At 33.4% G+C, this 14,699-nt stretch overlaps 1 protein-coding gene across 1 annotated transcript in view; it reads left to right on the top strand.

The window, feature by feature from the left end:
- LOC103588465 (ubiquitin carboxyl-terminal hydrolase 34-like) overlaps positions 1 to 14,699 on the top strand; it is a 49,067-nt gene that overhangs the window by 15,335 nt on the left and 19,033 nt on the right. Inside the window, exons 6-10 of the mRNA XM_008570140.1 lie at positions 5,901 to 5,968; positions 8,924 to 9,116; positions 10,123 to 10,184; positions 12,654 to 12,735; positions 12,823 to 12,915. Of these exons, the coding sequence (XP_008568362.1) occupies positions 5,901 to 5,968; positions 8,924 to 9,116; positions 10,123 to 10,184; positions 12,654 to 12,735; positions 12,823 to 12,915 (498 nt within the window). The remainder of the gene's footprint in view (positions 1 to 5,900; positions 5,969 to 8,923; positions 9,117 to 10,122; positions 10,185 to 12,653; positions 12,736 to 12,822; positions 12,916 to 14,699) is intronic.

The raw sequence follows: 14,699 nt of genomic DNA, 5'->3' as shown, positions 1-14,699 counted from the left end.
AAAAAAAAAAAAAAATATATATATATATATATATATATATATATATAACCTGAATTCTTGTGTAACTGAATTACTGTAAATACAAACTAATATGAAATATTCAAAGTATATATAAAGCAAAAACATTGGGTGAAGAAAAACTTAAATATTTTGTTGCATTGTTTCTAATGATAATCTCTTTGCACTGGAAAGAGCATTGGCATCACTCTTTACATTTATTGCATTATCTGGACCTGCATGTTTTCATATTTGAAACAAATGATTTGTATCAAGGTCATTTTTAGTTCCAAAATTCTATGATTTCTGATAGGTTGAAAATATTACATACAGTGGCATATAGGGGAATAATGTAGACTTTGAATTCACAGTTGTTTTTGAATCCTGAATCTGTTCCTTATTTTCTTTATCTGTAAAATGGGAATGATGGATGGTATCTACCTTAGAGGATTGTTGTAAGGTTTAAAATGAGAAGATAGATTTTTAAGCACTTGACATATAGTAAGCACTATAGTAACACTCGATAATTATTATTCATTTTAGCTATTATTAAATACATAACTGAGTCTTTTATTCTGACTGAATTTATTTGGTAGGAAGTTCTGTTAAGTTTGGCTTCCTCTGGGAAGAAAAATAAAATCTAAACTTTTGAGTGAACTAAAACGCTATGTTGACATTTTAATTTTATATTACGGTAATTTTGGAGAAGGCATATAACTTTGAAATCCAAAATTCACAAAATTTATCAAACGGTTTCCTTAATCAAGAATATTAAGTAAACCTGGATTAAACTGTATTTCTTGAATTTATTTTACTAATTCTTGGTTAAAAGTCTTGTATTCTAGAAAGTTTATTAAAGGCTTTATTTTACTGTATCTTTAAAAGTTATCCTTTACGAAAGAAAAAGGTTTAGGCTTAGATTCTGTTTCATCTTTCTCTTCAGGTTTTTTTTTTTTTTTTTTGTCTTTTGTCTTTTTCCGTGTCCGGCCACGGATCGCAACCCTCAGTGTTGCCCCCGTACCGGACCGGGGACCGGCAACGGGATCGCAACCCTCGGTGTTGCTCCCGCGCCTCGCTCAGTCAGTGAGCGGGAACCGGTCTGTATGTGGGATCCGAACCCTCGGGCGTGAGCGCCGCCGCGCTTCCCAAGCGGAGCACTATCCAGTGCGCCACCGGGCTGGCCCCCCAAAAAAATAAGTTTTAAAAAGGTATATAATATTTAATACAGTAAGAAGATATGTTGGAGAAAGAATAGTCTTTAACAAATGGTACTGGAACAACTGGACAGCTACATGCAAGAATGTTGGACCCCTTCCTTATACCATACATAAGAGTTGATTCCAAATGGATCACACCCCTAAATGTTACACCTAAAATTATAAAACTTGTAGAAGACATAGGATAAATCTTTGTGACCCTGGGTTAGGCAAAGTCTTCTTAGACATGACACAAAAAAAAGCACAATAAGAAAAAGTAGGTAAGTTGGATTTCCAAGTTTAAAAATGTTGGTGTTCAAAGGATACCATGCAGAAAATGTAAAGACCATAGCATGTGAGAAAATATTTCCAAATGATGTATCTGATAAGGGACATGTATCCAGAGGATAAGGGAATCTTACAACTCAGCAAGAGAGACAACCCAATTGAAAAATATGCAGAGGATTTGAATAGACATTTCTCCACATAAGACGTACAGATGACCAATAGGCATCTAAAAAGATGTTCAACATCATTAGACATTAGGGAAATGCAAACCAAAACCACTATGAGACACCACTTAACACCCACTAGGATGGTTGTAATCAAAATAAGCGCTGGCAAGGATGTGGAGAAGTTGGAACCTTCACATACTGCTAGTGGGAGTGAAAAAGTGGTACAGCCACTTCGGAAAATAGTTTAGCAGTTAAATATGGAGTTACCATATGACCTAGCAGTTCTACTCCTAGGTGAACACCTTGTATTGACACATTCTTGTACACAGGTGTTCATAGTAGCACTATTCACAATAACTAAGAAGTAGAAACAAACCAGATGTCCTTCAACTATCAAATGAGTAAATACAACATGGTATATCCTTCCAATAGAATGTCAGTCGGCAACTAAAAGGAATGAAGTATTGATATGCTGTGCATGGGTAAACCTTGAGAACATTAAGAAGGTAGACACAAGGCGACATGATGATTCCATTTCTATCAAGTGTCCAGAATAGGCAAATCCATAGAGATAGAAAGTAAATTAGTGATTATCTGGGGCTGGGGGCAAAGGCAAGGGGTGGGGAGGGTCAGGTACTCACATGCAAGATGACTCAGGAGTAGGATCTGGGTTAAATGAGGTATGCACACTTCAACTTTACAAGGTATCAAGTTGTTTTCCAAAGTGGCTGCAGCAATTTACACTCCTATCCATAGAGTAGAAACATTACCATTCATTGCTCTACATCCTTACCAGTATTGGATATTATTGGGCTTTTAAATGTCTGCCAGCTTATTTAGTGGGTGTGAGATGGTGCTGTAGTCCTTATCTGGATTCTCAGTCACTAATGAGGTTGAGTGTCTTATGTGTTTCCCATTTGGTTTCTTAGATGTCTGTTAAGTCTCTTACCCATTTTTCTACTTGGTGGTTTATATTTTTCTTAATGTGTAGTTCTTTATGTATTCTGAATACAATCAATTATGTGTTACAAAGAATCTCTTCTGGTTTGTACCTTTGTGGTGTCTTAGACAGTAATTATGGTTAATATAGTTGAATTTATGAATCTTTGTCTTACAAAGAGTGTTAGTGTCAAATTCTTCCCTATCCCAAGACCATGAAGACATCTTCCTATGTTTTCTTCTAAAAGTTTTGAAGTCTCTTCATTTACATATAAGACCTTTTATATATCTAGGATTTGTGTATGATATGGGTTAGGAATTTTTTTTAGTTGATACCGAGTTGTCTCAACGATTTAATGACTAATCTTTCCTTTTCTCTATTCATGATCAATGCCCTTTTTTTCAAGGTTCTGCTTCTGAATGGGATCCATTTCTGAACTTTCCATTCTGTTCCAATGGGCAGTTGTCTATCCTTACACCAATGCCATGCGTTTTATGAAGGTGTTTTTAAACTATATGAATTAATATCTGCTAAGGCAAGTCCATTTACTTTGTTTTTCTCCAGGATTGTCTTGGCTATTAATGACCTTTCATGTTTTTTAAAAAATTTTAGAATCACCCTCTCAAAACCAAAATTTGTTGGAATTTTAAGTGAGAATTTGAACTATATCAATTTGGGAAGAATTTTTATAACATTGTTTATCAATAAGTAAATAGAGATATGTGTCACTATAGTATTCTTTAATGATTTTAATAAAGGTTAATTTTTCCCCATAAAAGTTTTATACAACTTCTTATTCCTTGGAACCTTATTTTTATTATTGCTATTTTAATTGTGTCTTTTAAAAAATTATGTTTTCTAGCTCTGGGTATATAGAAATACAACTGATTTTCATGTTGGTTGTATCTACCTTTTCTCATTCTTTAGTTCTAATAATTTGTTTATAGATTGTTCCTTTCAACATAGTCACCTATGAATACAGTTTTTGCTTCTTTTCCAATCTCCAGACTTTTAATTTCTTTCTCTTGTTATACTGCGATGGCTAAGACTGCCACTACAATGTTGAGTAGACGGGACAATAGCGAGGGAACTTATCTTGGTCCATGCCACACTCTCCCGAGTGAGCCATGGGGCTGGCCCTCATTGTGTTTTTATTATGTATTATTTTTAATGACTAATGAGATTGAGCACTGTTTCATAGGCATATAAGCCATTTGGATACTTTTTGTGAAGTATCTGTTAAGATCTTTTGCCCATTTTAAAAATCGTCTGCTTTTTTAATGATGCTTGGAGATTTCTTTTAATTTTTGGGTACAAGTCTTTTGTCTGATTTATGTATTAGTAATATCTTTTTCCACTTTGAGGATTGCTTTTCATTCTCTTGTGTTTAAGAAATACGAGGGCACTTCAAAAATTTGTGGAAAAATAAAATTGAAAGATAATACGAATCTTTCCATGAAATTTTTGAAGTACCCTTGTATTATTCATCAGATTTTATGTTGTATAATTTGTCAGTGTTTTCCTTTATGGTTAAGGTTTTCATTTCTAATAGAAAAAGTCATTCTTTACCTTAAGGGATATTTTCCTATAGTCTACAAGTTTTGTTGTTTTAACTTTCAATTTTGGTTTACATTTCAAATGCAGTTAATTTTTTTGCATAGTGTGGGGGAGGGATCAAGATTCATTTTCTTTTTCATATACATGTCCACTGGTCCTAACACTATTATTGCAAAGACAGGCCTTTCCTCTTTGTTGAGCAGTACTACTTTTGTCATAAATCAGATCTTTGTGTGCATGGGTCTGAGCTCTCTAACATAGTCCATTAGTCTACTTACTTCATCTTGTGCTGTTTGCATACTATCTTAACTTCTGGAGCTTTATAAGAAGTATTGCTATCTGGTAAAGCAAGTGGTACCTCTTTGCTGGTTTTCCTAACGGTTTTGGCTCTTGTACCTTTGGTCTTGGAATCAACTGAAGTTCTGCATATAAACCTTTTTGGATTGCATTGAATCTGTAGATCAATGTGCGGAGAACTGTCATCTTTACAATATTGAGTCTTTTATAAATATGGTAAATGTCTCCTTATTTACATGTTCTTTAATTTCATTATAATTTTCTGTGTTTTTGTGTAGAGGTATATCTTTGTTAGATTATTTGGCACATGATATTTTTTGATGCTGTTGTAAAGAGAATCTTCTTGAAAAGTTTTCCTATTTATTTCTCGTATATGAGAAAAAAACAGTGTGCATGTATACATATATATGTGTATATTTACTCATTTGTATTAACTTTCAAAGCATCAGTCTTGCTAATTCATTAATTCCAAAGAAGTTTATCTGAAAATTATTTTGGATTTTCTATTTACATAATCATCTCAGAGTAATACCAGTTTTAATTCCTCCTTTCTAGTCCTATGTCTTTTATTTAGTTTCTTGCCTTATTGCACTGTTTAAGACCTTCAGTTTAAGTGGATTTGAGAAGGTTCTTTGTCTTGTTCCTAGTCTCAGAAGGAAGGCTTTTAACATTTCACCATTAGTATAGTATATGCTATAGTATTTTTATAGATACCTTTTATTCAACAAGAATGAAGCGATACATTCTATATTTTCAAATTTGTTTTTAATTTGTATCCTTGCCTATGTCAAGGGTTAGTATCAGAGTTTGTTGTTTGGTTAGGATTTTTATTCTTATGATATTTAAACCACTATGAGAATAAAACTGTTATAATGTAATCATAACAGATTTTAAAATGGGCTGGATTATCATTTAGAAAAAGTAAGGAAACAGGTTTATTATAGCTTGTATTATAACTCAGATGAGGGATTTTTACAATGAGAGCTTATTTCAGTAAATAGTTGCTTATATTATAATCAGTGTGACTATAACACATATTTGCCTTAGATGGATCTTGAAATGACTAGAAATTGTAGGTGATTTGATATTTTTTAGATGGAAGGATGAGATGGTTTATTTAAAATTATGATTGTTTATGAAAAAACTAAGAGCTTTGTATTGGGGTTGCTGCCATGCAAAGAGGTATAGGGAAGCATGTAGTAAAGAGATACTACTTGGATAGATAGTTTTCCCTTTTCAGCAAGAAGCTAGTATTAATTGTTCAGATTGATTTTACACGTAGGATAAATTACCTGCTGTACGTGTGATTGTATTTTGAAGTTACCCTTTTCAAAATCAGTAGTAAAACTTATGTAATTTTAGAGGCCACAAAATACTAAATGCTCTTGTTTTTAATTAGTGAAAGACATGTATTTCACATATTCGTTATGTATTAATATCATTTTTATGTTTCTCTAGATTAGAATATGGCTGCATATCCCTGCTGTCATGCAGCACATTATACCTTTTAGGACCTATGTTATCAGGTAAGTTTATAAAAATCTTTTCCCCCTGATTATCAATGTGTAATACATTTAAACAGTTTATAACACAGAATTACATTGTTTGAAAATTGCTTGTAGTCACATCCTCTAGAGAAAATTTTAATTAACAGTTTTGTGTATATTATTTTTTATGCACTTATGGGTTTATATTTAATGTTTAGTTTTTAGCAACTTATGTTGGATTTTTTTTTACATGAGTATATAAAAAGAACTAAAGTGATAAATAATGATTACTGTATTTATTTAGTCATCAGATACAAAGTATTATGTTCTGGGCTCTGGGGATATAGCACAGAAGAAAATAGATTAAAAGATCTCTGCTCTTTTATGCATTCTATTTACAAAATAAATAAGTAGATGATATAGTACATCAGAAAGTGATAAGTATTACAGGATAAATAACAGCAAAGGTGGATTAAGAGTTCTAGAGGGTGGGTTACAATTTTAAATATGGGGATGGAGAAGGTCTCATTGAGGAGGAGGTGACATTTGAGTTTTATAAGTCTCAACCTAAGAAGGAAACGTAAGAAGAAGGAAACGGAGTTGTATTGATTAGACTTAGAGTATGAACTGTCAGGATGCTTAGAATTGTATTTCTTGATAAAATTTATGAGTTCTTTCTACTGTTATTCATTCATGTGTTAATATTTGAGTGTTATTTTCCCAGTACTATACGAGTTGTGGGAGAAAGTATCAGAAAAAAATCAGGTAGTGATGAATGCTGTGCAAGTAAGGTAATATGATACAAAGGGAATATGAGGCCCTTCTGAAAGGTCACATCTGTGGGACATGAATCAGCTAATCCAGACATGATCAGAAGGATGTATTCCAGATAGAAGGAGCATATGGGTATAGGCGCTGAAGTTGTAAAGAATATGACATATAATGAACTAGAAGCTGACTGGTATAATTATGATTTGAAATTAGAATGATAAGCACGGGCAGATTATTCAGGATCTTGCAGGCTACTAAGGATTTGGATCTGTTAAAGGGTTTTCAGCAAATAAGTCATGATCATTTTTAGATCAATTTGGTCTTTGAAGTGGATCATAAATTATATTGGGACTGGAGTAGAAGCAAGGAGACTAGTTAAAAGGTTAATTTGGTAGTCCTGGGAAGAAATGAATGGTTACTTGTAGTAGGATTATTAATGGTGATTTTGAAAATTGGATGGTATATTAGCCCATTTGCTTACAAAAGAAATTCCTGGAACTTAATGATTTGTAAGAAAATGACATTTATTGCTTACGGTTTCAGAGGCTGGGAGTTCCAGAGTCTAGGGAACACATCCAGTAAAGGTCTTGCTAGTGATAGTAATGCAGGGATATCTCACATGGCAGAATGGCAGAGCAGAGAGAGACTCACATGTGCTCTCATTTTAAAGTCCTCAGTACACACCCATAACTACCATTATTAGTCCATTCACTGGGGCATGGTCCTCAGAAACTAATCCCCTCTTCAAGGCCCTACCTTTCAATTGTAATAGGATTTCCCACCCTCAACAGTTACAGTGAGGATTAAGCTTCAGTGATTTTGGGGGGCCATTCAGTCCACTGCAGATGGATATAAGTGAAAATAAAAACAAGACTGATGGGGTTTAAGGAAAAGTGTCATTGTGGATGGTATTTAGGTCCCCTCTCCCCCATAGATTTCTCTTTTGTACTGTGGATGTCATAAGTGAGATATGAAAGACTGGGAGAACTTAAAAGACAAGACTTTGAGATACCTGTGGGATATGTAAGTGGTGCTGGCAAATTGGAAATATGAAACTGTAGTTTAAAACAGTTTCATTAATTTAAGAGTTGTCAGTGTAAAGACAGTGCTTAAAAACTACCAGAGTGAATGAGGGCACTTGGGGAGGGAATATTATAGTAAGAGAATAGAGGTGAGTCTAGGATAGAGCCCTGTTGTATCAGTTGCTTTTGCTGTGTAAGAAAACAACCCCAAAACTTCGTGGCTTCATACAACAGCCATTTATTCTTTCTCACAGTTCTCTGGTTGGCTATGCAGTTCTACTGATCTGGTCTGACTTGGCTGAAACTGGATGGTCTAGGATAGCCTCATTCTGACATTCTGTGATTGACAGGCTGATTGGTCTTGGGGAATGAAGGACTGTCATACACATCTTGCAGTTGGTTGGATGTCAGTTGGGGCATCAGACATTTCTCTTTCATCCAGCAGGCTAACCTGGGTCCCTTCTTCTGGTTGTAGAAGAGTTCCCAGCAAGAGAGGGCAAGCTCAAAGGCTTTTCAAGATTCTGCTTATGTCATGTCTGTTAATATCCCATTGGTCAAAGCAAGTTACATGGCAAAGCCTAGAATCAAGGGGGCAGAGAAATAGATGACACCTCTTGATAGGAGGAATAGAAAAGACTTCTACATATAGTGATGGGAGAAATTTGTGGCTATTTTGTAATCTATTACAGGAGCATTAACACTGAAAGGTTGGATAGTGGAAAAGGAACCAGCTAAAGAGATTAGGTAGGGCCTGAGATGGAAACCAGAAGTTTGTGGTTTTTGGAAGCAATAAAAGGAAAATGTTTAAAATGTACACATGTTAAAGAATTTTGGCTATTTTGGGGGAGAAGATGTTCTGTATATATGAAGTCAGCCGAAATTTACTATGACAGCTGTGTACATGACAGTTATTAGAGAATAATAAATCTGTACTGGAGGTGCAGAATCCTGTGTCAAATGAGTTGGCTCTTTGCAGTTGCTGATTCAAGTTGGTTAGCAAAAGGACACACTGCCACAGGTCAGTCCTTTAAGTATTACTTAGAAATAGTTTAAATTGGGAATGTTAAATCTGAGAATGCCAGATTCTACCGTATTAAAACATTATGGAGATATGGAGCAAAGGCATATTGTGAAATTATTGTGTGGTCTTTAGAAATGTTTTGTGATTTTTTGTGTATTTTCTGTTTCTGAATCATTTCAGGTATTTATGCAAGCTCTCTGATCAGGAGTTACGACAGAGTGCGGCTCGTAACATGGCTGACTTAATGTGGAGCACAGTGAAAGAACCATTGGATACAACATTATGCTTTGATAAAGAAAGCCTAGACCTTGCATTTAAGTACTTTATGTCACCTACTTTGACTATGAGGTTGGCTGGATTGAGTCAAATAACAGTAAGCGTATTTGCTTTATTTTTGGTCATTTTTTATTTGCCTTATAGTTCATCATAATAATAATGATACTCACTTTTTTATGGAGCACTTTATACTAGGCATTGTGCTAAGCATTTTACATGGATTACTTTGTGTGGTCTTCACAAATAATTTCTGTTTTTCTTTTACTTTATTTGAGGCTTAGATCTGTTCGATTTCAGTGTCAAGGGGATTATAAGCAGTTACTTAATTTTCCAGGCAGAAGCCACAGGTTATTGGGCCATAGGACAAATTTCACTAACAGTAATGTGTTGTTTGTTTTATATAGTATTATATACTGTTTTAAAGAGGGAGAAATCACATAAAAATCTATATTCTTGGCTTACCATGGTGGGGCTGTGGGGAGGAAGGCCTGTTATCCTTGGGTCTGTGTTCTTGCATAACAGTAATTTGCTAGACCTAAGTAGTTAGCTGCATCCTTTAGGTGGATATGCTTTCTTTGGTTTGCTACAGTCCCCATTAGTTTTACTCCTTTGCATTTCCTGTCTGTTTTTGTAGTGTAGTTACACTGAAAATCTCAAGTAGCTAGATTTTACCCACATATTGGACATTGTAAGTATAGGAAATACTTGTTTTCTATATTTTCCCAGAAAAATTAAATCCTGAATAAGTTTATCTAAGGAGCTTTTCTGGAAACTTTGTCTGTGATAATATATTACTTGATGCCTTGAATTACATTTTTGTGTTTTTTCCTTAATCAGCTTTGTTTTCTCTAGTGTGCTTAGTATCATAAAGCATAAATATTACTTGTGGAATGAATGTATTTAGTATTTTTAAATGATAAAGAAGGTAGTCATACTAATTGGGAAGTGTGTGTCTCTGATTATTTGTCTTATATTCTATAATTTTAATCTGGTTATTGATTATGATTTACATATATCAGTCAATTTACTGTGTTTCTTGACACTTGCTAACATATAGAAGAATAATTTTGGAAAAATCTTTAATTTCTTTTCTCTAATCATAGAATCAACTTCATACCTTCAATGATGTGTGCAATAATGAGTCGTTGGTATCAGACACAGAAACGTAAGTTGGAGCATTAATTTATATATAAGTATAACATTCTAATGTGTTGCTGTTTATATAATAAATATAATTGTGACTTTATTGGGTTTGACGTATTTAAAGTCTTAGCCTTTGGCTTCAAATTGTACAGTCTTTAATAAGCTTTCAGAACAATTGTTGAGACATTTCTCTTTTTAAAAAGCATATACCAATATATAGTATTATTTGTCACAAAATGCAAAGGATACTATTTACACAGAATTGAATACCAGTCTTTAATAAGCTTTCAGAACAATTGTTGAGACATTTCTCTTTTTAAAAAGCATGTACCAATATATAGTATTATTTGTCACAAAATGCAAAGGATACTATTTACACAGAATTGAATATGAAAACTATTGTACTGATAGTTTTCAGAAAGTATACTGTTTTGCTTCAGCCTGTTACAATAAAGTAATTTCTCCCTTCAATTATGTCAGTTTTTGCTCTGTATATTTTGGGGCCCTTTTGTTAGGTCCACATATGTTTATAGTTATATGTTACCAGTAATTTGATCTTTTTATCATTATAAAATGTCTCTGTCTCTGACATTTTTTGGCTTAATGTCTATTTTATTTGATATTAGTGTACGCACTGCAGCTTTCTTATGCTTGCTGTTTGTATGGTATATCTTATTTCATCCTTTTATTTTCAGTCTGTTTGTCGTTTTGAATCTAAAGTATGTCTCTTGGAGGCAGCATATAGTTGGATCTTTTTTAAAAAAACAACTTAGTCCTGTACTCTATGCCTTAATTGGAGTTTTTTTTTTTTTTAAAAGATGACTGGTAAGGGGATCTTAACCCTTGACTTGGTGTTGTCAGCACCACGCTCAGCCAGTGAGTGAACCGGTCATCCCTATATGGGATCCGAACCCGTGGCCTTGGTGCTATCAGCACCGCACTCTCCTGAGTGAGCCACGGGCCGGCCCATTAATTGGAGTTTTTAATCCATTCACTATTAACGTCATTTATGAAGCTGGTATTATATCTGCCATTTTGCTATCGGTTTTCTCTGTATCTCATGTCTTTTTTTTATTTCTCTAGTCCTCTTTACTGCCTTATTTGCAGTTTATAAGTATATCTTGGTATACCATTTTAATTATATTTATTTTCTTAAAAAATTTTTTTTTAGTGATTGCCCTATGGGTTGCAATATACATTTAACTTCTTCAGATTATTACTAACTTCATTCTAATAAAATACAAAATCTTTGCTGCAATATAGCTTCATTACTCTGTTTCTGATAAGAAGTCAGCTGTTAACCTTATAGTGTTTCTTTTGTACATGCTTAGTTGTTTTTCTCTCACTGCTTTCAAGATTTTTGTCTTTAGCTTTCAACCATTTGACTATGATGTGTCTAGATATGGATCTGTGTTTATCCTATTGGAATTTGTTGCACTTCTTGGATGTGTAGATGAATGTTTTTCATGAAATTTGGGAAGTTTTGGCCATTATTTCTTCAAATATTTTTTCTGCCATACTCCCCTTATTGATTGTAGCTTCAGTAGGGCTACCCAGACATAAGTAAAATATATCATAAATAGTTTTATTTTAATGTTGTACTTTTTGAGGACCATATATCTAATTTTTAGTGTTTTTTTAAACCTTTAGAATAAGTTCTTACTATAAAATATGTCATGTTATATAATATGTAACATGGATATAATAAATTATAATAAAAATTCCTACTTCTTTGGATAAACAATAATAGAAATTATTCAGTCTGTCTAGTTTTTCTGTATGTAATTCATATAGATGAAAAAATTGGGGATCTTTTTCTGTATATCCTATTTTAAAACCTATTTTCTTCTACTCACTTTATGCTATCACTTCCCTTGTCATTCATCAGTGGAATCTTCATTGTATCAGGCAGGAGATTTGCCATTTGGCTTGGAGTTAATTCTTTTGTTTACCATTTTGGTAATCTACTTGCTTGATGTTATATCATCATAGAGGGCATATTGGGAAACCTCTGAATGCTTCAGTGCCTACTATGGAAATAAAGTGGGAAGACTGTCTTTGAGTAGGACTGTATATCACCAATTAAGTGTTAGTTGGTATTCTCACTTGTGTACCTGGTTTTAGTTGTTATCCTAAATTTTCAGTTTGTTGCGTGTTTATAAATCCAGAGGATATTAGCATTTGTTATATTTTATTTTAGTTACAATTTGTAGTACCCTGAACAACTAATTGTGTATAATCACTTCTTTTTAATTTGTATGGAACAGATTTAGGTTTTCAACTTCTGTGTCTGCTTTTTTCTTTATTTTTCTTTTTTTTGTTGTTTCAGTGGCTGGCTGGTATGGGGATCAGAACCCTTGACTGTGGTGTTATCAGCACCATGCTCTAATCAGTTGAGCTAACCAGCCAGCCCTGTGTCTGCTGTTTAGTCTTAAGAAAGGGTGATAAAAAAAATTTTTTTAAATGTACTATTTTTATTATTTCACTTTAGGTCCATTGCAAAAGAACTTGCAGACTGGCTTATTAGCAATAATGTGGTGGAACATATATTTGGACCAAATTTACATATTGAGGTTTGTGGATAGTTACATGGCTTCTCTGTTCTATTAAGAGAGAAGAGTATTTTAAAAAATTAACTATAGTAAGTTTTTCTTTTCCAGATTATCAAACAGTGCCAAGTGATTTTGAATTTTTTGGCTGCAGAAGGGCGACTCAGTACTCAGCATATTGACTGCATTTGGGCCGCAGCACAGGTAATATTGACAACTTAAATTTATTGAGTTCTTCCTTATTATATGTTCTAAATGCTTTTACCTCTCCTATGAGGTAAGTTCTATTGTCATCTTCGTATTATAGCTAAAGACACCAAGACAGAAACGCTGGGAATAGAACCTCTGCGTTCTGGCTTCAGAGTTCATGTTTTACTACAATTGAAGGAAATCAGATCAGTCAATTGAAGTTTCTTCACACAACTATCTTGGCTTAATAAAGAGACATTTTCCGATTATTCTCATTTAATACAGTCTATCTTGAATGTTGTATTGGTATGTTTCTTCACTATTGTACTGATTTTTTCTTTAATTTTTTTTGAACAGGCATAAATCCACATGATTCAAAATCCAAAAAGTAAAGTAAAAGGATATATTACACGTTTTTCCCTCCTGCCCCTGTCTTCCAGGCACATAGTTCTTACCTTCTCAGGTGTATCAGAGATTAATCTATATAAATAGCTGATTGTATATATTTTTGCCTTTCTCTTTTTCACAAATGTAGCATAACAGACAGACTTGGCTTTTTTTGACTTAATTTATTCTGGAGATTTCATAGCAGTATACGAGGGTACTTCAAAAAATTTATGGCAAGATTTGTGTTGTCTCTTAATTCTATTTTTCTACAAACTTTTTGAAGTACCTGCATATGAAGTGCTTTCTTATTTTTTTTTAAAGGCTGTATATTGTTTCACTGTATGTATGTACCATAATTTATTTAACCAGTTTGCATTCTGGGCATTTTTTCCCCCCAATCTTTTCTATTATAAACAATGCTATAATAAGTAACTTCTAACAATGATTTCATCCTTTTGCAGAACTTACATGCAAGTAAAAATTCCTACTTACAAGTAGAATTGCTAGGTTAAAGCATATGTGTGGTTTACTTGTGGTAGATACTGGTATGATAATTCCACTTATCACTTAGCCGCCTAAGTGCATTCTGTCAGTAAACTTCTTAATCTTTGCTAATCTGATGGGTGAAGACTGATATCATTGGTTTTTTAAATTTGCATTTCTTTTATTATGAATGAGTTTGCAAATCTTGTGTTTAAGAATCATTTTGTTTCCTTTCCCAGGAACGTCTCCATATTCTTTGCCATTGATCAATTGTGTTGCTTGTTTTTTCTTTATTCGTAGGAACTCTTTACTCATCAGTAAAATTGGTCTTTTGTTTGTGATTATGCATTATGACTGTATTCTAGTTCGTAGTCTTTTGCTTTTGCTTAAGGTGATTTTTCCTGTTCAGTTTAAAATTTGTTGTGTTGCTTGTTTTTTCTTTATTCGTAGGAACTCTTTACTCATCAGTAAAATTGGTCTTTTGTTTGTGATTATGCATTATGACTATATTCTAGTTCGTAGTCTTTTGCTTTTGCTTAAGGTGATTTTTCCTGTTCAGTTTAAAATTTCTGGTTTCAAATTTGTGGTTGAATTTTTTATGGCCTGTAGATTTTGTGTCATGCTTTGAAATGCCTTCTGTATGACAAGATTATAAGAGAATTCCCATTTAGTTTCTTCCTATACATTAGCCATTGCAATTTTATATTTTAATCTTTGATCCAGCTGGAATTTATCTTAATTTTTTTCTTTTTAATTTTATTTTGTTGATATAAAATGTGGTTGATTATTGTGGCCCATTACTGAAACCTCCCCCCCCCCCCAACAATGTCCTTTCTGTTCACTTGTCGTGTCAACTTCAAGGAATTGTAATTGTTGTCTTCTTCCCCACCCCCGTTTTTTTTGTGTGTGTGTATGAATTTATTTATTTA

Source organism: Galeopterus variegatus, unplaced genomic scaffold (genome assembly GCF_000696425.1).
Source record: "Galeopterus variegatus unplaced genomic scaffold, G_variegatus-3.0.2 Scaffold574, whole genome shotgun sequence".
NCBI classification, from domain to species: Eukaryota; Metazoa; Chordata; class Mammalia; order Dermoptera; family Cynocephalidae; genus Galeopterus; species Galeopterus variegatus.
Note: the sequence above shows the minus strand (reverse complement) of the source record. Positions and strands in the feature narration are given on the sequence as shown.